The sequence below is a fragment of the Jaculus jaculus genome, chromosome 1 (genome assembly GCF_020740685.1).
Source record: "Jaculus jaculus isolate mJacJac1 chromosome 1, mJacJac1.mat.Y.cur, whole genome shotgun sequence".
Lineage (NCBI taxonomy): Eukaryota > Metazoa > Chordata > Mammalia > Rodentia > Dipodidae > Jaculus > Jaculus jaculus.
In genome coordinates, this window is record NC_059102.1 from 302,414,296 (window position 1) to 302,441,564 (window position 27,269).

At 42.9% G+C, this 27,269-nt stretch overlaps 1 protein-coding gene across 3 annotated transcripts in view; it reads right to left on the reverse strand.

Annotated features, from left to right (window-relative positions):
- Nucleotides 1-1,981: 1,981 nt before the first annotated feature.
- The window catches only part of Tnn (tenascin N), a 79,703-nt gene continuing 54,415 nt past the window's right edge, over nt 1,982-27,269 (reverse strand). For all 3 annotated transcript variants that reach the window (XM_045153022.1, XM_045153011.1, XM_045153002.1), the window contains 7 exons: nt 25,838-25,968; nt 22,682-22,814; nt 22,090-22,241; nt 14,734-14,830; nt 13,310-13,477; nt 5,443-5,606; nt 1,982-2,885 (listed from right to left, as the gene is read on the reverse strand). In XM_045153022.1, coding sequence (XP_045008957.1) covers nt 2,745-2,885; nt 5,443-5,606; nt 13,310-13,477; nt 14,734-14,830; nt 22,090-22,241; nt 22,682-22,814; nt 25,838-25,968 — 986 coding nt within the window. In that variant the 3' untranslated portion in view covers nt 1,982-2,744. The remainder of the gene's footprint in view (nt 2,886-5,442; nt 5,607-13,309; nt 13,478-14,733; nt 14,831-22,089; nt 22,242-22,681; nt 22,815-25,837; nt 25,969-27,269) is intronic.

Consider the following 27,269-nt stretch of genomic DNA (forward strand, 5'->3'; position numbering starts at 1 on the left):
TTGATGGCTCGTAACCTGGCTCTAGGAAGTGTTTGAACCTTTCTAAAGATTTCTGAAGGTCCATCCAGGAAACCCATTCCATGGGCCCATATTCAACTACTGGAATGGGAACTTCTGGGCCAGTCATGTTGAGGTAAGGAGGCATGGGAAGGTTCCGGGCTGGGATGTTTTCCATTTAGATACCTACCCTCGAAAATTAATTTCTAAGACTTCCTTTCCTATTCACAGAAGAACTGTGAAGGTCAGCTGAGGACTTCTTCTCCCTTGCCCCCCTCCTGTTTATGTCAGCAGAGGTCCTGTTTGCCAGGAAGAAATACTCTGGCATCTCTGCCAGGTCCCTTAGAGGTCATCAGTGGAGAAACCCTGAGGCACTGAGCCTGGTGTGAGCAGTCTTCAATCACTGGGCCATTAGTGGCCCCACAGCGGAGATACTCAGAGAGGACACTGATCCAGAAGCATCTTACCGAGTCAGAACAAGAACTTCTGGGGAGAGTACCCAGCAAATTCAAGAAACCTGTTCAAAGGAGAGTCTTGCCACCATATGCCTGCCATCTCTGGTGTGGGTCAGTCCGTGGAATTAAATCTACTTTGCCATACAGGCCATTCCTTGATCTAAAAGCTTGGCCTATCTCTACCAGGATGAGCTCAAGGACTCGGATTCACAGACGTACACAAGCACTTGGAAGCAGAAGGCTGTATAGAGCGATCTTTAAGACAGATGAGGAAGTTGGCTCAGGCACAGGCCTGGACAGGGCTGGATCAGACTCAGAGAATCTGCATGTCTGAAAATATCTCCCGTCAGGAAAGTCTCCATCCCGCCCCTGCAGCAATGATCGCCTCTTGAATTTACACACATATATGTTGTTCATTGTCAGTCTCTAATGCTAGACTATAAACATAATTTATTATTTACTGTCAGTCTCCACCACTAGAATATAGGCATTACCCGTTTATTGTTAGTCTTCTTCTCGAAAAGAAAATCACTAGAATATGTAGCTGAAATATAAGTGAACGTTTTGTTTACTTAGAAGGTGTGGCGCTTAGAGGAGAACCTGGCACATGATTGTATTTAATCAATACTTGTTGAATGAAAAAGTGAAGGCATCAATGACAGCATTTGTTACTGTTATTATTGTTATTATTATTTGTCACTACCCATTAGTACAAAGACTCAGTCTGGCTCGCTCATCTGTTTCCCCAGCATCCAGCATACTGCCTGATACAGAGCTGGCCAACACCTAATAGATTCTTGAATCAATGAACAACGTGCAAGCACATTTGCTAATGATTATTCCCACCACTGAAAGTGTGCTCCATTCACACCACACATGATCACATCTAGCAGTTGCTGTGGCACTACTGTGTGTTTGCTGGGTGACACTGTAAACCTGAAAGGTTGGCAGAAGCAGTTTCGGGCGTACGGTGTGGCCTTTACGCACATGATAAAACCTGAGAAAGCTAGGCAGCCCTGCACACCCCAGTCCTGACCGGGAGCTGCAATGTCGAACGTTTGCCTTTCTTCCCACTACACACTTCTGCATTTCAAATAGTATTATTTGCCATCACACAGGCGACCAAATTCACTATGATACACAAATTGTACCTTCACTTGTACTTTGGTTAACTTTAGAATTTCAAGTGCACTTCAGTGGAGGGAAATAAAAAAAAAAAAAACACACAAGGTAGTTTTTTTTTTTTTTAAGCAAGTGGTGTATTTATTTTTTCTTGAATAGGAATTTAAGTTACTTCAATGGTCACTGACTTGACTAGAGAAAATCTTCCCCACTGATAGCAAACAGGCAAGAAAGATGAGACTGGCTAAAAGTCCAAACAGGAAGGCTCACAGTGCTGCACTGTCCCTGGGGAACCCAAGGGCCCAGCAGTGAGGGTGCAGGGAAGCTGGGGAGAGGTGGGCTTGGAGAGGAGTCATAAGAGAGAGCCTGGGTGGAACCAGTTGTTACAAAAATTAGATTATTTAAAGTTGAAATGAGTAAGGATTTATTTACAGCATATGCAGGTCCATGTGAGTGATTATGCAAATAGCCAGAAAGGGGGCAGTTAAAAATAGCAATAAAATGGGAGCTTTGGTTTCCAGCTCGCTGGAGACTAGTCAAAACTTAGCTAAATGTGAATACATCTTTGTCCCCTTTTACTCTCGTATTCTTCTTCATAACACCAGCCATTTAACGGGAGTAAGGTTCACACTTTTTCCTCAAAACCCAAGGAGAGCAGAAAGCAACAAGCATCAGGTCGTCTGCCTTAGCCCTGAGCCCCAGGGACTGGGACATCTCTTTGGTTCTTCTTTTAAAAAGATTTACAGGGTGTGTGACTGTGTGTGTATGTGTGTGTGCTGTTACTTCTAGCAATTTCTAGACATTTCCAATTACTGAGGTACTGGGTGAATAATTTCTCCTTTTGTCCTAATCCAATACATCTGATACCAAAAACATACTGGAAAACCTTGTCATCTTAGCACTGTCTGTCCCATCCATACATACTATGCAACGTTGACATTGATGCCTTTCAGGCCTCCCAGAGGACAGGCAAAGATACAGGTGGCACGGAAGGAGTTGAAGCAGGTGCTATCGTTTGTTCTGTGGGTTGACCAGCCATTTAAGATGCTATTGGCTATGAGCATCCTTTAACCTCCAGGTCCCCAGCCACCACCACCCACCCTTTCCCAAGCTTATATAGCCCCAACCACAGCTGGTCCTGTCTTCTGCAAAGATGGCCCCGATGAGCCTTCAGAACACTCTAGCCTTGCCTTCCACAGACCTCTTCTTTCTGCCAGAGAAACGGTCTCTGCTGTAGCCAAAGGGACGGATTTTCAGTTCCACATAAGGAATGGAGAATTCATGTCCTTTCCACGGCTCCCAGTTTACTCCCTAGGAAAACAAACCAGCATCAGCAAGAGGCTCTTGGGAAGGCAGTTTCCTGCACAAGGGAATCCTTCATTGAGAATGAAGCCACTTGCTCTCTGCTAGAGAGGGGAAGTGTAATAATGGGTTAGAATCCAGAGGTGAAGGCCAGAGCGAAAAAGCTAGCGCCCTCTACTGGAAAACTGTGGTTAAACAGGCAGAGAGGACCAACCAGAGGTGGGAAGACCAGGCTTTGAGCCCAAGATGTAGGTGAGGCCTGCGCACAAAGGTAAGGGCTGGGCGTGGCAGGGGGTTCGGCCTGGCCAGCAATCAGCCAAATCGGCTCTCACTCTGTTCCTTTCTGAAAAAAAAAAAAATTAAAGGCAAAAATAAACATAATTTAATTGGCCAATTGTGTAAAATCATTTTCAATTTAGACTGTTTAGATATTAGCTCTGGGGTAACAAATAGCCTACTGAAAACTAAATTTCATTTTATGTCTTTTGACTGGTGAGCACAGTAATATGTAATTCACTTAATAACCTTGCAACCTGGCCAATAAAGAGCCCAAGTGACCAATTTTATATATTTTAATTTGTGAGGTAAATAATAAACAAGAAACTAAATGCCTTGCAGACTGCGAAAAGCACATTAACCAGATAAATGTCTTTTATTAGCAAACATAGGGATGGCTTAGGATGTGCTGGCTGCTCATTTCAAATATTTGATCTCTGATCACAGGCTTCCCTCAGATGGCCCACATGCTGCCACAGTGATTCATGGGCCCACCCTCCCCAGCCTCCCTAAGGGCAAATCTCTTCTTCCCTTTGAAAAAAAAAAATCACAAAAAGATTGTGAGTCCTGGCAGCCTGGTTTGGACCAAAGTAATAAAAATGACCCTAGACGTTAGAAGCACTAATATATCCAGTAATATTGGTATGGGTGCGTTCTGGGGAAAGGCGGCCTTGTGAGAACTAGTGTCAAGACCTAGGATGAACTAATGGAGCACACAGGATTTGTGGTGAGTAGGAGCAGACATACAGTTTCCAGGAAGCTATGAGGAAGCAGGTAGGAGATGCCACCTTGTGACAGAGTCAAGGTGATAGACAGGGGTCATGAAGGTTAGAGAAGTTACCCATAGGAAAACTTCAGAGCTTGGAGGACACAGGTGCCCCAAAGGTGCTCAGCCCGCCCCTGTGCTGGTGGAGAATAGGCCTGGCGTGATACTCTAAGCAGACTCTCAGTGGCTTTGGGTAAAGTGTATCCAAGGATGGGTCTGCCCTAACATGGATGACTGTTTTCCTGGTGATTATGAGAAATGGCTCTGGTTTGGTGGAGGAGACAATTAGAAAGGAGGATGAAATGTCTTGTTATGGACTGAATGCTTGTGTTATAGGTTAAAATTCCATCTCCCAATGTGGTGATAGTCAGAGGTAGCCTTTGGAAGCTAATTTGTTCAGATGAGACCATCATGAGGGTAGAGACTCCATAATGAGATTAATGTCACAAGAGAAAGGCCAGAATCTCTTTCTGTTCTGTCCTCTCTCTTCCTTCTGTTTCTCTCCCCCACCCCCATCTCTCTCTCAGATATAGCTAGGGAACAAGGTCCCACCAAGAACCGAATCCTTATCTTGGACTCACCAGCCTCCTTGGAGAAATAACATATCTGTGGTTCACAACATCCAACTTGTGGTAGTTTGTTATACCAGCCTGAGTAAGACAGTGTTTATATATGAATTTAAAAAGTTAAATGATAAGCAGGTGTGGTGGTACACAGCTGTAAACCCAGCATTTAGGAGGCTACAGTAGAAAGATCAGGCTTCCAGGCCAGCTTGGGCTGTATTGAAAGATTCTGTCTCAAAAATAAACAAACAAACAAACAAATAGTTGGGTAAAGCAGCCCATGCCTTTAATCCTAGCACCCCTGGGACAGAAGTAGGAGCTCAAGGCCACAATGGGGCTACAGAATGAGTTCCAGTCTGGGCTAGAGTAAGAAACAGCCTGGAAAAATAAATGAATAAATAAATAAATAAATAAATAAATAAATAAATAAATAAATAAATAAAATGAGCTGGGCGTGGTGACATAGGCCTATAATCCCAACACTTGAAAGATAGAGGCAGGAGTTCAAGGTTATCCCTAGCTACATAGCAAGTTCAAAGTCAGCCTGGACTACATGAGACCCTGTCTCAAGAAAACTAAAACATAAATAAATAAAAAAAAGCCAAGCTGGGCGTGGTGGCCACACCTTTAATCCCAGCACTTGGGAGGCAGAGGTAGGAGGATCACCATGAGTTCAAGGCCACCCTGAGACTACATAGTGAATCCCAGGTCAGTCTGGGCTAGAGTGAGAGCCTACCTTGAAAAAAAAAAAAAAAAACAGATGGCATATGACCACATCATTGGTCATTATACAGCAAGTGGTAGGCTGAGCTGATCACTGCATGCAACAGAACCAGTGTGTAGTGCTGGAATGTACAGCAGGCAGGGATCACTGCCTCTATACAGGGTGATCATGACCTCGAGACCATAAAGAGAAGGTGTACAAAGCCTGTGACAAAAAACATATTCACCTATCACTTACCTCACTGTGCTTGGTCTCCCCATATTTGCCATTAGGGTTGGCCAAGTGGCAGTTTTTATACCACCAGCCACCATGATGAGTCAGAGCACAGTTGCTGAGGGCAATGTCATTATCTCTATCAAAAGTTGTGAATTTCCATCCATTGTGGTAAGTCAGAGCATCCCCTACAGAACAGATAGAAAGAGAGATAAGAAACATAGGAAAGAGGGCCCAGCAGGAAACATCTAGGTATGAAAATACCAAGGAGAAACGGGGAGAGAATTGAGTCAGTAAAATACTTGCCCCTCAAGCATGAGACCCTGAGTTTGATCCCAGCAAATGCTGAGTGTGTCACATACCTATAATCCCAGTCCAAGAGAGCCAGAGAAAGGTGAATTCTTAGAGCTCACTGGCCAGCCAATCTAGTCTAACTGATGAGCTCCAGGCCAATGAAAGGTCCTGTCTCAAAAAGAGGTGGATGCCATACTTGAAGAACTGGCCTTCATAGGTCCACATACACATACTAATATGCAGGCATGTATGCATGCATACACAGCATGCACAATCACATGACCGAACCCCCCAAGAACACCACCAGGGATTTAGTCAGCCATGTCACAGGAGGTCATCACTCTTTCAAAATGACCAAAATGAGAGAATGATATAGATGAGTAGGTTCTCTTTCCTAATCCATCACCTATATACCAGGCCTGTTTCTCCAGCAGTCCTTACAGCAAGTTTTTCTTTTTCTTGGATTTTTTTCTTTTTCTTTTTCTTTCTTTTAAAGATTGGATGCCAGGCATGGTGGCACGCATCTTATTTATTTATTTATTTATTTATTTATTTATTTATTTATAATTTATTATTTGAGAGAGACAAAGAGGCGGAGGGGGGAATGAGCACGCCAGGGCCTCCAGCCACTGCAAACAAACTCCAGATGCATGTGCCCCCCTTGTGCATCTAGCTTATGTGGGTCCTGGGGAATCAAACCAGGATCCTTTGGCTTTTTAGACAATCGCCTTAACCACTAAGCCATCTCTCCAGCCCCGACTTTTTTTTGAGGTAGGATCTCACTCTAGACCAGGCTGACCAGGAACTTATTCTGTAGTTCTAGGCTGGCCTCAAATTCACATCAATCCTCCTACTTCAACCTCCTGAGTGCTGGGATTAAAGGAGTGTGCAACCACACCCAGAAAATATTTAGTCATTTGCAAGCAGAGGGTGGGGGGCACACACAAAGACCTCTAGCCACTGTAAACAAACTCCAGATGTATGTGCTTCTTTGCGCATCTGTCTTTTACGTGGGTACTGGGGAATCAAACCCAGGTTAAGTACCTTAACTGCTAAGTCATCTCTCCAGTCCCCTGACAGCATTTTTGCTATCTTGTTTTGGAAGATCCATACAGTAATCTTTTAAAACTATTGTTAAGGGGTTTTTGGTTTTTTTTTTTTTTTTTTTTTTTTTTTTTTTGAGTTTTTGAGGCAGGATCTCACTATAGCACAGCCTAACCTGAAATTCACTATGTAGTCTCAGGCTGGCCTCAAACTTACAGTGATCCTCCTATCTTGGCCTCCTGAGTGCTGGGATTAAAGACGTGCTCCACCACACCCGGAAAGTCAAGTGTCTGGCTACCAATAGCCATTTTCTGTCCGCCCGTCTTTGCTATGGAGCCCCCTTCTCCCTGCCACCCTGGTGTGAATCATATTTGACAAGCCTTTCATGCCCTTGATCTAACCGTTGGTTCTCAGACTACCCTCCTCGCCTCTACATGGCTATAAGGCCAGGCCTTTTCTTGTCTCTGTAGACCAGTGCCCACCTAACAGCCTCTCAGACTCTTCATCTGCCAGCCCCTTCCCGTCCAAACCCCTCTTCTCACTCTCTCAAGCCTAACATCCTATTTCTGAGCAGAGAGGTCCATTGTCCAGGTTTGCTGTGCAAGTGTGTAGCATGGCTGCCCCTCTATGCAGTGTCCAATACCACTGTTGCCACTAGCGGAAGAAGCAGGTGCACCTGCCATGGGGTGTCTCATTGGCATTCACTGGTCAAATCTTACCCATACCTTAAAGCCTCCTCTACTCCTAAGGAAGACTGTCATTGATCTTGCTGCAGGTGCCCCCTCTCCATTTATACCTGAGCTTCTAGAGCCATCTAGGGACATGTGTACAAGTTAGTGCTTCATTACATCATGTCTGGGATCTGCTTTAATTATGTTCCTTGTAGTGAACCTATTTCCCTATCACAGTTGTCATTCTTTAATAAATTTACTCTCTTTCTTTTTCAGCTCATAAAAGGCAATAAGATTACACATCAGTCACGAGCCTAATCAAGTTCCACTCCTGCAACCCCTGAGTTTATGGATCATCTACACACATATCTTACCTGACTCTTCAGGCCTGTAAGATAGGCAGGGCAGCTTTTGTTCCCATGCGGAAATAACCTCACAGGGTTAGACTCTAGGGACTTGTTAAGGTCCCACAGTCTGCAAATAAGCCAACCAAGACTCAATTCATGGTCCTCAGATTCTAAGACCATAAATTCACCTGGGGCTCCTTCATTCCTCAGAGAGCTTCATTCTTGCTGGTAAGAGCAGGCTGTCTCTGACAGCCTGCAACAGTGGTTTTCCCAGAGGAGCTCTCAGACTTGCATCATTACTTCACCCAAAAACTTATTAGAAATGCAAGTTCTGAGCCAGGGAGATGGCTCAGTGGATAAAGCTTTTGCCCATTTGCCATGTAAACATGAGAACCCGAGTCCAGCTCTTCAGAACCTACACAAAGCCAAACACTGTGGCAGACTCCTGTAACCCCAGCACTCCTTTGGGGAAAGGAGGGGTGAAGACAGGAGAATCTGATGCCAGAAGCTTGCAGGCTTATGGCTACTTTTCCTGTAATGAACATAGCTTTCCAGAGCTTGTCTTCTAAGAATCCAGGCAGAGACTTGCTTAAAGATATGTTCGTGGCCAGGTGTGGTGGCACACGCCTTTAATCCCAGCACCTGGGGGGCAGAGGTAGGAGGACTGCTGTGAGTTTGAGGCCACCCTGAGACGACATAGTGAATTCCAGGTCAGCCTGGACCAGAGTGAGACCCTACCTCAAAAAACAAAACAAAGAAGATATGTTTGTGGTTACCTAGCCTTGGGCACCAGAATGAAAATAGGAGGAGCAGGGCTGGAGAGATGGCTTAGCAGTTAAGCGCTTGCCTGTGAAGCCTAAGGACCCTGGTTCAAGGCTCGATTCCCCAGGACCCACATTAGCCAGATTCACAAGGGGCGCACACATCTGGAGTTCATTTGCAGTGGCTGGAAGCCCTGGCGTGCCCACTCTCTCTCTCTCTTTCTCTCTCTCTCTCACTCTCTCTCTCTCCTCCTCTCTGTCTGTCACTCTCAAATAAATAAAGAAAAATAAAGAAAAAAATTTTTTGAAACGAAAAGAAAATAGGAGGAGCAGGTTTCAGCCTATATGGGACATTTTCCGTTCCCTACAGATGGATGTTCTACCTTCAAGAAACTGACGGCACCCTACTGTTCTGAGTGTAGAAAATGAGAATACTCATGAATCAGAAAATAACTTTGCTCAGTTCACCCAAACCTAAGCTAAGACAGTATTCTCATTCATTAAGCTCATCTTCTTAAGTAAGAGAAAGTTAAATTGACAATGATGGCACATGCCTGTAATTCCAGAGCACAGGAAGCTAAGCAAGAGGATCATATGTTAGAAGCTATCCTGGGCTACATATTGTTCCCAAAATGAAAATTAAAAACATAGTTGAGCCAATGATGCTTCGATGCCCTGTACTTCCTTTCTGTTGTAAGAGAAAATACTGTTAAGCAATGAGGGCCTAGTGCAATGGCTTTGGTGAGAAGCTAGTTCTTCTCTGTGGTTGGGTGGGAGTTGTGGCAAGCTCATAGAAGGTCTGAACCCATTCTCAAGGTGGGACCACTCATCTAAATGACGTTCTGAGACCCGCTCTCCTCTTCCACATTTTGTGAGAGAGGAAAGATGATCCAGGAAGCCATCCCCTCAGACCAGGAAAAGCCATTAACATCACATCCCCTGCAAAACACATTTAGGCATGACTGAGTCTGGACCCTGAATGTCTTTTGCTCTGAAAATAGGGGTCAGCAAGTAAAGCGTGACATGTATCCTGTCTAGCTTCTCCTTTTGCCCATGTACCCATTACTTTTTTTTTCTCTCTTTCTTAACTGCTAGCCTTTAAAAATACTTCTTAGGGGCTGGACAGATTGCTTAGTGGTTAAAGCTCTTTCCTGAAAAGTCAAAAGATCCAGGTTCATTTCCCAAATATCCATGTAAAGCCAGATGCCTAAGGTGGCACATGCTTCTGGAGTTCGCTTGTAGTGGCTAGAGGCCCTGGTATGCTCTCTCTTTCTCTCTCTCTCTCTCTCCCCTTTCTCTCTTTCTGAAAGAAAGAAGAATGAAAGAGAGAAAAAGAAAGAAAACATTTAAAAATCCTTCTTGAAGCATAGGAAACACTAACATTTGGAGACAGAAAAGAAAATGGTGTCCCTGACTCCAGCCCATAAGTACTGCTGGAGAGCCCCAGGCACATTTCCAGGTGCCTCCAGCAGGTAGCCCCATCTCTTGAGCAGCCTAGAATGACTGAAGCCATACAGGAGGAACATGAAACCAGCTGTCAATAATTGGAGAGCCCCTAAAAACCAGTGCACCAGTGTCTATGTATGCTTCCACTGTCATCTGCCCATAGATAAACAACATTTCAAAAGTAGAGCTCATAAGAAAACCTGCAAGACTCGGAACAAGTGATTGAATTTACACTCTACTGCCTTGCTGAAGTTTCGTACCCCCCAAAAAATAAAAAGTTTATAGACATGATGTCAGTGGAAGTCAAAAGTTATAAGCCCACCTGGAGAGTCTGCAGAGGGGACAGCTCTATGCTCACCAGGGCTATATGCATCCCTGTTCTAACGAAGCTTAAGCAGGGGAAGAGCTGGCACACAGAGATAGCAATGCCTTCACCTTCCATTTGAATGTCTGTCCTCTACATGGTGCCTCATCATTTAGAACACGAGTAGCCAGAAGCTTCCTAAATTTTAAAGCCTTTCTCTGAACTGATGAGTACAACATGTAAGAGATGCTATAATGCCAGTGATCCCACCATTGTAATTCAGCATTTAAAAGTAGGAGTGATAATACACAAGGGAAGATTAGATGGCTGCCTAAATGTGATGTGATTTGAGAGCCTCCCAAAGCTTCCTATTAAAAAACACATCCTCCACTGGCTGGCCCTGTTGGCCTGAACAACCTTAGAACAGGAATTATCCCCTAGTCACAATTAAAATGCAAATAAGGTACCTGGGAGGAGAATCGCATTAATTCAAAGAATATGTTGACTCCCTTTCACTCACTTTCCCATTAGAATCAGGTCATTTACTGGATTAAGTTAAATAAGCCCAGAAAAGGCAAATTCTAATGGCCTAGGAAAGGAAAGGGGTCTGGACAGTACTGGAAGGATAAAGTAGAGTGAGGTCCCAATGAAGAGGCCACGGAAGGATCAGTTCTCAGGGACAAGGGTAGGGCACAGGGGACTAATGGATGCACCCAACTTCACATCTTGTCCAGAAATGAGTCCTGTGCAAAACTGTGAGTCTTTAACCCAAGAAAGGCTGAGGTGATCTGGAAGCAAAGGAGGTGACCAAACAGGCTGTGATCAGACTGAGACCAGAGCAAGAGACTGAAGGGGTGGTTTGGAGATGGCCTATGTGTCTCTTCTTATACCAATAAATCCTGAAGGTATATCAGGAATGCAATCTGATACTTAGAGAACGGTTGAGGAATAGGCGAACTTGGACTTGGGCTTGGTCTTTCAAGGCAGCAAATTAAAATTATTTTAGCATTACATTATTGTTACCTCTAGATGTGGTGGTACATGCCTATAATCCCAGCACTCAGGAGGCTGAGAAGGATCATGAATTTGAGCCCAGCCTGGGATGTTTTAATAATAGCCTGATCACCACATGAATGAAGGTCCATCAGTGTTTCTCGATCATATCTGAGCTTCCTTTTTATCCATGTATTAAAATAGAAAGATACATCCTCCCAGTGGAAGCCCTGTTGGCCTGAATAACCTCTGAACAGGAATTATCCTCTAGTCGTAGCTGAAATGCAAATAAGATACCTCAGATGAGAATCACATGAATTCAAGAATATGTTGACTCACTTTCCCACTAGCCTAACTTCCATGCTTTATAATACACTTTGACTGCATATGGTACAACCCTTTTCTAGTCATGAAAACCAGGACCTCTCAGGAAAGAACCCAGAGAACACGGGGTCCATCTAGCCACAGTGTCTTTTTTCCAAAGATCCTTTTGAGAGCTTGGTTGGAGGTTCTAGCAGGGGAGCACAGCTACTTGTATACCCTTGACCGAAGACCAGTCCTCCTATATTGGGGAAGATCATCCTCTTTTACCAAGCATGCAGCTTCGGGAGGGACGCACATGGAATGGTGAGGGAGAAAGGGGACACCCGCCTAGCCAGCCAGATCAGCCGAATCAACCCTGGCGATCAATGGGGTAACAGATGTTGCAGCCAGATCACCTTCACATCCCAAAGATTCTTTTGTACTTCTTCCCAGAAACAATGCTTTGCACACTCTTCCCATTCAACCCTTGCTTAGGAACTTTGGACAATTCTATATCTCAGAAGAAAATTTCACCCCTTCTCATATCACCATGCCAGCAAGCCTCCCCTTCACTGATCCTTCAGAGACTATTTCTGAAAGATACTAAACGTGTCTTAGTACCTTAAAGATAATAAAGTCCTACAAATGTTCAAGTGTATATGTCAAATTCTTTGCCCTTCCCCCCCCCCCAGTCCTTACTCTCCCCTAGGCTTATCCAAGTGGAGAATCTTCCTTCCCTTCCACGTGAATTCAGCCCCTCTTTCTGATCCAACTCCAGTCCCTTGACCAGCAGGAAGCTCCCTCCAGATACTCTGGTCCTTGGTGCATCCACCTCTCTACTCCTTGACCCTTTATTTTCATTACCACTTGTTCTGTAGAAGTTACCTTATATATTTCTTTTCTTCACATGTGCATCTGAAGAGAGAGACCATGTCTTACCCAGTCAGTCAAGTTGGCTGGTAACACATCCTTATATAGTTATACCAATCAGAAACATACAAGAGGCAAAGGCCAGATTCGCTTTGTTAAAACATAATTGGTTTTAAGATATTACTAGGAAAGTAATAACTGCACCATCTCCTCTTAAAATACCCATATGATTCAAGCTCTTCCTTCATGTTGCTTAACTGTGTTCTTTCCCTTCACAATTGAATGCACCATCAATTGACCAAAATCCAATGCACAGCTAATGGAGGCTAAAGATCTCTGCCTTCAGCTGAACCACTAGTTCCTGTGTTGTCACAGTTGTATTGAGCTAATGAGACCAAAAGTTCGTATCATTTGAATCAGCACTTTCTATGTTTTAATTTCCAGCAAAGTACTACAAAAACGCTTAAATAACACACATGTACACACACACACACACATGCATGCATGCACACTGCTCTGCAGATGGTGAAAGCCACACTGCTGAGGCCTGAAGAAGGGCAGGAAGCTCTGCGGAGTTGCTCAGAAAGTTAATTTACAACAGCCTAAATCAGGAGGAGGGGTTTATTCCAGGAGGGATATAATCGTTTCGGTTTTATGACGGTCAAGGGTTGTTCTGTGTCAGCCCCCAACCCCTGCGTGGACCAGGACCTCCAGTACCAATCAGGACAATTCACCTCCACAGGAAAAGAGTTCACCCTCCCCCCACTCCCATACTGGATCCATGGCTCATGGCAAACCAATCTTTAAACATGAACAGAAAGCAAGAAACTCTAATCATAATAAAACCCTCACTTTTACCTGCTGTGCCTCTGTATTTCCCAACTGACAGCTTGTACCGTTCCTTGTTGGAGGCCACTTGGAAGAAATCATATACAGCATAGGCAGATTCGTTGGCAGTCTGTAAGTCCACCCTCACTTCATACCGGGTAGGAGTTCCAGAGGTGAGATTGTGTAGTTTGTCAAGTCCTAAAAGCATGGGGGTGGGATTCCAATAACCAGTCAATTTGTGTGTAAGCTATCACCATTTGCATATGAAAGTTTCTGAGTCAAAAGTCAAGAGAGCCCTTATCTTCTCTACTAGTCAGTTTTTCTCAATAATTTCTCTTTGGAATCCCAGGACTCGGGAGGCAGAGGTAGGAGGATCACTGTGAGTTCAAGGCCACTCTGACTACAGAGTTAATTCCAGGACAGCCTGGACCAGAGTGAGACCCTACCTCGAAAAACCAAAAAATAATAATAATAATAACTTCTCTTTGGGAGTGCTGATTTTCTCACTCCTATTTCCTTAGCATGGCTGTGCAAACGACCTCTGTGGAAGGGCATAGTGGGTATGGTGGAGGATAATATTGGGCTAAATCTTCCCACTTGGCTCCATCTCTCTAAAATAGAAACAGCTCTATTTATTGTCCACACATCTCACAAGTAGAAGAGCAGTCAGTTGACTCATCCTCAGATCTCAAAGGAGACTCTGTACCAAGCAAACCACAGGCATTGCCTGCTCTATGAGACACTGAGTGTCCACATTCATTGTTTTTTTTTTTTTTAATCTTGGATTTTCCAGTTAATGTTTTTGGCTGTTTCACTATCTGTGAATATATGCTCCAGGTGAAAGAGGAGGAAAATTATACCAGCAGAATTATAGAAACTGCTAGCATGTCGCCCCAACACCAGCCCAGGATCCAATCAATCAACTGTTTTTCTAGTATTGTCATTTATAACAAATGTAGGCACTCTCTCTTTCTCTCTCTACCTGACTCTTTCTCAAGTAAATAAATAAAATATTTTAAAAATATTATGTGCTGGAGAGATGGCTTAGCAATTAAGGCATTTTCCTGCAAAGCCCAACAGGTTTAATTCCCCAGTACCCATGTAAGACAGAGGCACAAGGTGGAGAATGCATCTGGAGTTAGTTTGCAGTGACTAGAGGCACTGCAATGCCCTTTCTCTGTCTCTCTATTTATCTATCTGCATCTCGCTGTCTCTCAAATAAATAATTAAATATTTTTTAAAAGATTTTAAGATATGTAGGGTCTGGGAAAATCTTGCAGAACTTAGCTATAACACAAAAGTCATGAGGGACAGTTCCACCTCTTCATAAGTCCACAGTACCTTCCTATTAACATGAGCCACCACAAAGTGTCCATGTCCCTTGGACTTCGTAGAACTAGAGAGCTTCCTTAAGCTGCCTGATCAGCCCCCCTCCTGATTCTCAGAGGTCATACCAAGCCAGAACTCCTTCATAGGGTCCCCAAAACCTTCCACATAGCTCCGCCAACGCTTGAAGAAGTCCAGCTGCCCAGTGTTCCGTCTCTGGAAGACCTGAGAAAGGAAATGGATGTTTGGCTCTGATGCAGAACAGAAATAACCAAGGAAAGGGGAACAGTACTTGCATTTCTTAAGGTGGTGCTGGGATACAGAAGACACTCTGAACCTGCACATACATTTATGTGAGTACTTCATCTTCATTTTTCTAGAAATGACTTTATTTATATGTCAGTAGTCTCATCTTATTATTAATTATGCTATTGTCTGTTACATAATAAACACTTTAGGCTCAAGAAGCATGCTAGGTATGAAAACATGTAGTAGTACATAACAGAAAAATGTTTCCTCCCTCAAGAAGTTTTGATCCTAGAGCACAAAAAAACCAGGAATATGATTGGTAGTGGAGGGTTGTGTAGGGCAGAACAATGAACACCTTTGCTGGCTGTTACCTATAGCTTTCAATATCCATTCAACTCAACTGGGGCACATTAATCTATTTATCTCCTACCCTCCACTTAAACAGTTTGAAAGAAGAAATTATTTTTGGTTCACTTGATTACTAAAATAACATTTAATATTTATGGAGGATAAAAGCTCACCCAACAAGTACTTATTGATCATCTACTATATACTTGAACTATGCAAGATGATGTAAAAAAAAAATGAAACATAAATAGTTCATATTGTCATGAAGCTAGCAGTTAAGTAAATGAAACAGACATAAATTAAGTAATAATACACAAATACCATTCAATTAAAACAATGGTAATATCATGAAGTAAAGCTATAATGACACTTAAGAGCATAAAACAAGAGAACCTAATTAAGGAGCCAACAGCACTCCTCTCAGGCTGGAGTGATGTATTAGTGAAGTGTTTGCTATGCAAGCATTAGGACCTAATTTGAGATTCCTAGCACCCACTTACACATTCAGACACAGAGGCTGGAGAGATGGCTCAGCAGTTGAAAGTGCTTGCTTGAAAAGCCTGAAGGCCTGGGTTTGAGTCCCCGGCACCCACGTAAAGCCAGATGCACAAAGATGGCACATGTTTCTGGAGTTTGCAGTGGCGAGAGGCCCTGGTGCATCTCTCTCCCCCCAACCCCTACTCTTTACTTGAAAATAAATAAATAAAAATAATAAGAAGAACCCTGGGGCTTACTAACCAGCTAGCCTAGCTGAGTCAGTGAACTTCAGGTTCAGTGAGAGATTCTGTCTCAAAAATTAGAGTGGAGAGTAACTTAGGAAAACACCCTATGTCAACTTTTAGCCTATATACCACACACACATACACACATCACTAAAATGAATGCTTCCCTCAGAAGCAGCTGAGATGTGGAGTATGAGGTTTTGTGGTTCTGGGTGTTGATTAGGAAAGGATGGAGTTTAATAAATATTGTTGAAATGTTGGCCCATTGTAAGACCAATGGGAAATATTGAAGGATTCTAAGCAGGAAACAAAACGTTCATGTTCACATCTTCCTCAGAGCCCAGTAGACACAATAGGCTGACCAAGGCCAAGAGTGGAAAAGAAACAACCAATTCAGAAATCATAGTATTATGCTGCTGACAGAGGACAGCGTCCTGGACTAGATGCTACCCTGAGGAGAGACTAAAGAGGACAGAAAGTAAACTTGGTAGACGTGGCAATGCACAGGATGTAAATGTAAAGAACCACGTCAAGTCAAGAGTGAGTGGTAGTTTTGACTTGAAGTACTGGATGGCTATTCATCAGCTGCTTACATTGAAGGAAGATTCTGAGAGGCGACAGGGTTTGTGTTAAGCTCATTGAAGAATACTATATGACTTTCCCCTCTTTCCCCTTTTCTTTTTGGCTGTGGTAGGGATGAACCCCATTGCTGTGTGCATGCTAGACAAGTGTTCTACCACTGAGCTACATGCCCAGCCTTTTGTAAGCTCTTTCTGAGATATCTCTTCAAAAGAAGAGCCCATGTAAGCCGTCCAAGTAGGAGACAGAAATTCTAAAGAGAGCTCTAGGCTAGATTTCGAAGATGGGCATATGTCTGGGAACATACTAGGAGTTTAAGAAGTCCCATTTCACTTTCGTCTTCCCAGGAACACAGAAAGATTTCCTTTTTCAGCTTTCTTTGCAGTGAAGTAAAATCCATGTGACCATTTCTAGCCAAAAGGCTATAAATGAGAGGACAGGAAAGTGTGTGGGTTCTCCATGCTGTCTTCTATTGTCATGTGCCTCGGTAAGGCCACATGTTAAAATGTCACAGCCACAAGATGAAAGCAGATTGAATCCCTGAGTCACCACTCAGATGTAGTGCCAAAGTCTCCACACAAAACAAAGAGCAAAACAGCATTATGTGTTAGAGCATTGGAATCTGGGGGAAGAGGGTTATTACTACAACATAATCCATCCCATTAACCCTAACCCTAATGAATATAGAGGACCACTGAGAGTCATGGGGAAAACAAAGGCCCAGGGAACATTATGGCCATATAGAAAGAAAAATAGGAACTAAAAAGAAAAGACGGCTGAGATGAAACCTTAGAGACTTCTAATATGTAACAGCCACACAGGGAAGAATGTTTTCATTAAGGAGAGTGGAGAAGCCACGACAGGTATAGAAAGAAAACTACAAAAGTATGGAGTCACAAAAGCCACAAAGAGAAATAATGGTCAGTAGTGTCAGATGCAGATGGCAGGTGAAGGAGCATGAGAACGAAAACTGGCCCTTTACTTCTGCACAGGCTGAGTTAGAGCTAGGCAGTCAGACGAGAATGAGCCGAAGACAGGTGAAAATGGAGACTGGGTTGGTCAGTACATTTCACAAAGACTGGCTGCTTTCCTTCTTTTTTCTTTTTTTATTTTAGAGATAGCAAGAGAGAGAGAGAATTGGCACGCCAGGGCCTCAGCCACTTGCAATTGAACTCCAGACCCAGTGGGCATGCGTGACCTTGTGCTTGCCTCACCTTTGTGTGTCTGGCTTATGTGGGATTTGTAAAGTTGAACATGGGTCCTTAGGCTTTGCAGGCACATGCCTTAACTGCTAAGCCATCTCTCTAGCCCTGCTGCTTTCTTCATAAAATTCTTTCTGTTGGAAAATAAAATTGGTCCCTCCCAAAGTAAATCAAATTTCTTTTTATCAAATAAACCTGGAAAGTACCTACACATAACTGTGTGAAGTATTGGGGTTGGTAATACATATAATTCCACTCGACCTTGAGAACCAAGCTAAAAGCCTTCTTAGCCAACCTCAGAAATTATTTACCACTTACCAAAAGCTAGAATTGCATCTTTCTCCCTCTACCTATTTTCCTTTGTATTCATTCAAATGCAGAAGCCCAATGCAAAACCTAATAACCCCACTTTCTATTAGGCTTCAAAGCAAAGTCCTGAAGTGAACTGTATGATCCTAAATTTGGTAAGGCAAACCTCCCCATAGCTGTGTGCTCTTTACATTTTTTTTCTAAGCTTGAGAAGAAGTGGGGAGAACAGATGACCCTATGACTCTGCTGAAACCCCACTTGGAGGCTCACCTTTAAGCCCTCAGGAGCACCAGTCCAGCTTTACTGGCCCAGGCAGTGCTGAACTGAGGTGCTCATGGGAGAGGAAAGTTCCAGGCTCCAAGTCAGTCATAGTCACTTCTACCAGTGAGTGGGTCATTTTGGTTTCTGACCACAGCCAACTCATTATACAACAGATATACAAGTGGAAAGAATAGTCTGCTCTACAGAGTTGTTGGGAAGGCTAAGTGAGATGGTATGTGGCCTATAAAAATGTCCTGTGGGTGGGAAAGGACTGCTGAGCAGAATTTAGGACTGCTCTCAATAACCAAGCACTGTATTAGCATTGTTGCTCCTTTCACCTTGTCTCAGTTGCCTGTTTATTAAACTTACCTGCTCTTTTCTTGGCTTCCTTTATTCTTTACCCACCTAAATAACAATTGTTTATTGAGCATCTACTGAATGTTGACTCTGAGGCAAGTATATGATGCCATTTCACAGATGAGAAAATCCAGAAAAGTAGCCAAAGCCATGCAACTATTCAACTATTGGTGGTCAAACAAAGATAGCACACAATCTCATCTTTCAGTCAGAAAGTGTACAAATGCCAGCTCTTTGGAGTCTATTTCCACAATGGTATTTCTTAAGACCTGGGGCCCTTGTTTGTTTCCTAGAAAGGAGCCCATGCTAACCTCTCTCTCAGACTCTCACTGCATCATGGACAGTAGAGTCATAGGTTGGATATGACACTGATACTTGCTTTCCTACCATCCATTTTGTCAAATAGCACTCCCAGTGGAAGGTGAGGATTGTCTGAGACTGCCTTCTAAGACAGATCTCTCTCCAACCAATGAGCACAATGTCCAAGGCTGACAGGAACTTTCCAGACAAATTTTCTTTTTCAATAATGTCCCCATGTCACCAGGGGAGCTGATTCTCGAGTTCTTCACTCATTGTTTAGAACTGGCTTCAAACCTGCAAGTAGTCGAGGATGGCCTTGAACTTTTGATCTTCCTACAGGCAGATACCACCACACCTTTTTTTTTTCTTTCTTTTTGGCTTTTTGAGGTAGGGTCTCACTCTGGTCCAGGCTGACCTGGAATTAACCATGTAGTCTCAGGGTGACCTTGAACTCACGGTGATCCTCCTAGCTCTGTCTCTAGAGTGCTGGGATTAATACCTTGTGTTTTTTATGTAGTGCTGGGGTCAAACTCACAACTTCAAGCACTCTCTACCAAGACTCTCCCTCGACTCAAGTTTCACTCTTCTAAACTATCAGATGAAGACATTAGCCCCTCTGTCGTTTGATAGTTTAAATGAAGACTTTAGCAAGGTCATTAATCCCAGAAAATAGCCCAGGGTCTGGCACACATAGATAATAATAAGTTGTTATAATGTTTCAGTAAATGTTTGTTTGCATTTTATGTCAGATTCAAATGAACTGACCTGCACAGATCATTTATACCTCTTAATCAGACAAGCTTCATTGAATTACTCAGGGTCTAGTTCATTCCTATTCTGAGATGAGAACACTCTGTAATGCACTATTTGAGAATATCAAAAGCTCTTTAGCAAATAAGTCTCAAGAGATGGGGAAAAAATCTATGTCTGGTTCTGTGATCCAGACTTGTCATTGTGCTGGAGAACTTACTGTCTTAAATGACTAAATTGAGATTTTTTTAAAAGTCAAAATTGCATTTAAATGCCTGTGGAAAGAGCCTCTGATGGAGCCCTTAAGACTTCCAAGACAGAAAGCAAAGATGGAAATATTTGAGACAGTTAAGTGTTCCCTGGTGTTCTTTACCAGGCAGCCTCATTGCCTCAGGGCAGAGTTCTTGTGCTTTTTCATCACATTGGGTTCCTGCTGCCGGGGCAGTGAATAATTTCCTTAAAAGGATTTTAAAAGCTTGAAAGAAGCAATGGGTCATCCTCCAGTGACAGAAGACTCTTAACTGTCAGTAAAATATGCAGCAGAGAAGGCTTTCAGAGCTCTACATGTCTTCTGGAGTATCTGGCTTTGAGGAGAACCCCTAAAGTCTTGGCTGACCTACCTCCAGGGGGCTAGAATAGAAAACAAGACTTAGGATGGGTTGGGAAGGTAGACTGGTGTTGGTTACAATGCTGAGTAGATTCAGGATCTCTAGAACTGACTCTGTCAGGCTCATGTGTATGGGCAGATATAAGTTCCTTGAGGGCAAGGATTATAGTTTGATGTGTTCCTTATTGGATTTTGAGTACATGAAACTGTGCCCGACATTTAGTAGGCACTCAATAAATATGTGTGCAATCAATTATGACTTTTGCAGGCAGAGACAAGTCTCTCTGCAAAGGTTCCTGAGATAAATATTTCCTGCCCTATGTAAGCGTGGCTTGGTTTCAAAAGGACCATCAGACAATATAAACATCCTACTAATGGTCAATTGTGGGCACAATGGCAGGAAATTGGGCTGCAAGCCTGAGGGAACTAGATGCTTGGAGTTACAATAGTAATGATGAAAAACAGCAGGTACAGCCCCATGGGTCTGCTCAGGTGGAAGAACTCACATGATACATTCTGGTCTGTTATTTTACAAATCAATCAGGAATTTCCCCCATCCAATTCAATTGCTGCCTTTCAACTATCAGATGCCACTGTGCAGATAATAAGTTTTTGTTTTTTTTTTTTCAGTGCTGCTCATCAGATGGTATCATTTTACCCATGGCTGCTCAAGTGTCTGGCTTCCCAGGTCCCTGAGCAAACGTGTAAATGAATATAGTTTGAAATCGTGCTTTCTCTTTCCCACACCGGATTGTGACGTACATCAGGTGAAGGCTGCATGTTGGTCGGGGATGGTGAGAGCCTCTATCAGTTCAGGCATGGGGAGAAATAGGGAGGAGACAGAATCATCCTCACCTTCAAAGGAAGCTTATCACATAAATAGATCAGACAAGCAGGGAAAGGAGATGTCATTAGTTTAAGCAGATAATGACCCAAGAGAATAAAATCTCCCCATAGAAGAGAGACGGAAGGGCAGGGAGAGCATGACCCAAGCTTTCCTCTTCAAATCAAAGCTTTAAAGTCTTGTTTCTAGCTCACAGTCAAGTTATAGAACTTGGACCACAGGCTCCAGTTCAGAGGACTGAGATTCCAAAGAGGCTGAATGTTCCCATCTTGGATGACCTCAGATGACCTATTGTGAAGACCAATGAGTTGAGACACTGGAGCCTTGAAATCTAGCTCCAGCATTGTCATGAACTGGTGAGACTCACCCAGGACCTCTTCTTTGTGAGTATTCCTGTTTTATAAAGCAGGGTGGGGCTAGAAGGATGGCTTAGCAGTTAAGGCATTTGCCTGCAAAACCAAAGGACCTTGGTTTGATTCCCCAGGACCCACATAAGCCAGATGCAAAAGGGGGTGCACACACCTGGAGTTCATTTTCAGTGGCTGGAGGCCCTGACATGCCCATTCTCCCTCTCCCTCTCTCTGCCTATTTCTCTCTCTCAAATAAATAAATAAAAATAAAGTTTTTAAAGCAGGGCAACAATCCTTTCACTAAAGCTATCATGCTAAAGTCATGTTTTTGAGAGTGTTTTCACGAGAGTAAATATAGGTAATATTCACATATTGGAGATTATTAAGTAATGATAAAGTCACAGTCTGCACAGTTGTCAGGTCTGGTTCAACCAAGCTTGTTTTATGATAGGTGATAAGTACTGCCCTTACATTGACATGGGATCTATGTCTCAAAATAGCTACAAACCACCAAAGCTCTTCTCAGACATGGCCCAAGGAGAAATTGCACGCTCATCTGCTCTGTGGGGGGAAAAGAAGACACTACATAGAAATCTTCAGACTCACAATCCAGCCGCCTCCATCTGTGTCCATATCACAGTACACCTGCATAGGCCGGTCAGCATCACCATTCAGGTAAATGGTATAGAGTCCACTGGCAGCATCGGTGTTCTGCTGAACCTGGCTGCAGTCCGAGGGGTGTGGAAAACGGGCGTCCACTGAGGGCCAAGCGGAGGGAGGTATTGTTAGAAGAAAGGCAAGGAAGAGAGTAGTGAAGCACAGCTTCTCTCCTTTTTAAGGCAATTTATTTTGTTTGGAAATAATTTTATAACCCCCTACTATTTTGTTCCTCCCAACTCTTCATGCACTTGTTTCTCTCACTCACTCTATTCTCATCAAACCCTGTAAACGTGTTTTAAGGTCAAGCAGGGACATAAGTCACTTGCTCTTCCAGTTCAACTCTCTGATAGCATAATATGCCACTTACGCTCCCCTTTAGTCTCTTCACTGTGGAGTGGGTTTCCTTTGGACCCATTGTCCCATTTCCATTTCTTCATACTGAGAGAAATTAATAGCTCTGTACCCACTACTCTTCCCTGACCTCTCCAATAGCTTTCCCCTATTCATTGTCACCCAGGGGTTCTGGATTCCATGTTACCTGTGGAGAGGGTGGTGGACACACTTCTGCTCCGACGATCACCCTTATAGGCAACCAAGGAAATAGGGTAGGTGATACCCTGTTCAAGGCCTTGCAACTCAAACCGGTGCTCCCCTCTTTGGAGCCGCACCTCCTACCAAACAGAGGAGACAGGAGACAGTCAGTGGTTCAGTTTATCTTCCCCCAGCTCCCCAGGCATCAACAGCACAACCTAGCACTTTATCGGAAGCTTTTCAAGGGCTCAATGGCAGCCTGGAATCCCACTGGATCTCAGACACTTCCCTGGAGGGCCATGCCACTAGCTGAGAGCCAAGGTCAGTGAGAGACTCCAGCTCAGGAAAACAAGTAGGTGCATAATAGAGGAGAGATACAGACAGTGTTCTCCTCTGGCCTATGCACTCATGCACAATGGGCACATTTAACTGTCCACACCACACACACACACACATGCTGAAATAAAAAGAGAGGGGAGTGAAGCTGGCCATTGATACCTGTGTGATACAGAAATGGTATTTCAGTCTTTCTAAATCTGCCTTACTTCCTCTGTATTGTACAAGGTTGCCTCTCCTAGCAGGACTGTCATGGACATTCATCTTAATAATGAATAAATAAAAGTGTCCTTCCTTTTCTCTTCCTTCTTTCCCTTTATTTTTGCCAAGGAGAGAGAATGACAAATTTTTATTGGACAAGATTTTAAAAATGTGTTGGCCTTTAGAGAGTCAAGGGGACGGGGTAGCCCTTGAGTATTTACTGACAGCCAGGAGTGGTGGCACACATCTGAAAACCCTTGCTACTTGGGAGGCTGAATCATTAGGATTTCAAGTTTGAAGCCAGCTTCAACAACCTAATGAGACCTTGTCTCATAATAAAAATTTAAAAGGGCCAGGGATGCTATTTTATGGTACAGTATTGGTATAACATATTCAAGGCTCTGAGTTTAATCTCCACTATCTCAAAAAAAAAAAAAAAAAGAACAGCCAGGCATGGTGGTGCACGCCTTTAATCCCAGCACTCAGGAGGCACAGGTAGAAGGATCACCATAAATTCAAGGCCATCCTGAGACTATATAGTGAATTCCAGGTCAGCCTGGACAAGAATGAGACCCAACCTCAAAAAAAAAAAAAAAAAAGAAAAAAAGAAATAATAAAACAACAAAGAAAAGATGTGGTACATTTATGCAATGGAGTTCTATTCAGCAGTAAAGAAAAATTAAATTATGAAATTTGCAGGGAAGTGGATGGATCTGGAAAGGATTATACTAAATGAGATAACCCAGGCCCAGAAAGCCAAACATTGCATGTTCTCTCTCATATGTGGATCCTAGTTACAAACGTATAGACTTCTGTATGAGCTGGAACCAAAAATCGGTAGCAGAGGCCAGTAAGCTAGAAAAAGGCTGTAAGGGAGGGAGGTTAGAGAAGGACTTAAGGGGATGGTATTGTATATATGTAAGTAGAAGAACAGATTACAGGGAGGGGAAAGGCCTAAGCGAGGTCAGGGGAAGAGATTGTATAAAAGACGGGTGGGGAGTGGGGGTCAATCAGAATTCAAAATATTCTGATTAAGACATATGAAAACCTACTTTCTTGAATAATGGCACATCCAGAAGCCATAGATTGTTACTAGAAAATTTTCAGTGCCAGAGATGGGATACCTTCCAGTGAGTTGTTGGCCAGGGAGGTCCCTGTTGCCTCCAAAACATTACAGGCTATTGCCAAGGCTTTTGGTTTCCCGTGAGAAAGAGATAGTAAGACCCTATTGCCGAAGACTTCGCATGTCTGAGCAGCAAAGTCACTGAGAAATCAAGCTTGAGCTGAGCAGAAATCCTTCTCCCTATAGCTCAGCCGACTGAAAGCTGGAAAAAGCTGCACTATATGCAGCCTTATGGGAGACAGAAGTCATCTTTGGTGAAAACAGTGGACACTGGAAGTCTCAAATTTTGCCAGACAGGTCAAATGACCAAATGAGTACAATAGTGCCATGTCTGCTCTGAGAGAAACCAACTGCTCTCTAACTGGACTGAAGAACTGCTCTGTGGGAGGGAATACATGCCTGGTCCTGAAAACCTAATCAAAAGCCTATGGCAGGGGTGGTCATGAGCCTTAGGGGTATAAAGCCTGCTCTTGTCTGGATAAATGCACATATTATTCTCACCAAATTGCCCTGAAACCATTACACTTAGTGTTCACACTCATATATTAATGCTACTCTCACTTCTGGTTAGAGAAGCTTCTCTTTTCAGATGATGATGACCACTGGGATGACCCAAAAGGTAACATAGTGCTGAGAAGAAGGGATGGGGGAGTGTCCAGCACTGAAACATCTGACACCCTCCATGTCTCAGGGTCCATTGTGGAAGAGGTGGTGGAAAGAATGTAACAGCCAAAGGAAGGGTATCAGTCCTTACATACAACTGCCCAGACAGAAATTGGCCTCTATATCCATGACCTCACACTTAGCAATACCTACACAAGACCCTCATAATAGAAGAAAAAGATGATGATATCAAATTAAAAGAGAGACTAATGGAGAAAAGGAGGGGATGTGATGGAGAGCAAAGTTATGATGGGGAAAGTGGGGGAGGGAAGGGAAATATGGTTTGTTGTCTATAAGTATAGAAATTGTCTCTCTCTATATATATATATAGACAATATATATAATATATTTTTTTTCTTTTCATATATATAAAAAGAAAATAATGAGCACCTACCATACACTCAGCACTATCTTACATGCTTCAGAAACAGATAAAAAGAATCAGCCCTCATGGAATTTAAATTTAAAAAATTTTAAAGGAAAACACCAAGGCTTAGAGTATATCTCAATGATACAGCACTTACTCGCCTTGTATGTACAACCCCTCAGTACTGCAAAATAAGTAAATAATAAATTAATATTTTAAATGGGGCATATGTGTAGCCAGCAAATATATGCAGTGGTCAGATAGGAGCAGACGCAAAAGTTAATCCTTAGAATGTGACTAGTGACTATGTTTAGCACTGACCCTGTTCATAGTAAGTGATCAATCAATATGGATTAACTGAGTGTTCAGCAGCTTGCCACGTGGCCAGAAATCAAGCTGATTTGCCCAAGTCAGTTTTTCAACAGGAAAAGGCTATGAGAAGGCAGCAAGAGAAAGACAAAGAGTGTCTGTACCTTCACTGTGCCATTGGGGAACTGGTAGGTCAGAATGTAGCCATCGATCTGAGCAGAGGGGGGCATCCAAGTCAATGCCCCACCAGTATGTGTTACACCAAATGGACGAAAGTTTTTGGGAGGGTCAATATCTATAAAAAAAAAAAAAGGCAAGGTCATTATTATTACCAGGATCCCACGTGTAATCTTTAAGCTATCAATTTGTATTATGTCTCTAACTATCTTCCCTTTTCCCTTCCTCCCTTCAAGTAGCTGGTAGATCTGTTCTTTCTCACTAGTGTCTTCCTTACCTTTGTTCCCCAAAAGTACAGAAGCAGAGGACAAGATAATTAAAGAAAGGGGCATTGGGTAGGTCCCAGATGGATAAAATCTGGGGTGTTTTCCTCAACATATTCTCAAAGAGTGGTGGATATGAACAGTCTAGTTTTAGGATGTGGGTTCTCAGTGGCAACAGGGTTCCCTAAGTGATGTGGGAAAATGAGAGTTATGGAGAAAGGACACAGAACCTAGGGATGATTGCAAACTCTACTGTATGAAGAGAAAACAAAACTACTAATAGGCTTCCAAGGGTCAGCACTGGGAAATTCCCAAAGACATATACAGCCCCAAGGAACTAGTGCAACTCTAAATGTATCAAGATAGATGCCCATGAAGCACAATGGGGGCTAATGAAGGAAATTAAGTTAGTACAGAAATGCAAAATTACATTTCTTAAATATCTGAATGTGTGATTTTCAATGCATACTCCATACTGAAAGGAGTCAGCACTTATATAAATAATGAAAGAAGTTGTACTTCTATAATCCTAGCAGGAGGCTTACTATGAGCTTGAGGTCAGCCTGGGCTACAAAGTAAAACCCTCAAAAAAAAAAAAAAAGAAAAAAAGAAAAGAAAAGAAAAAAGAAAACAGAGGCAGGTTCCTGTATGAGGTATAGGGAAAGCAGCTTTTCTTGTGTGTATTCCCCACCCAAACACCAGAGGGCATGTGTTGGGTATGTGAGCATCAGGGTAGACCAGAAATACTCTACACCAGTAACTGGTCAGATGCTCTTTTCTTTTCTTTCTTTCTTTTTCTAATCCAAACAAGATATGAATGGAAATTTCCATTTTGAGGAAACATTATCATAGAGGGCTATGTTAATTTAGAAGTTCCAAAAAAGACATCTTCAGGCTATTTTCTACCCAGTAGCATTTCAGCAGAGATCTGAATTGCAGTATTTTAATAGAAATCAGGCAGCTGTTGTTTTGAATTAGGTTGTTTTGACAAATTTTGAATTTCTGTAATATCAGCTTGGTTTGATTTTCTAAAGCATAACATCTGGCATGCATCTTATCCTATTCATTGCATGCAAAGACTAAATTTCCTTTTGGAATCAAAGCAAAACTGTAACTATTTAAATATCATAAGCAAGTTTCTGCCACTCTTTGATTG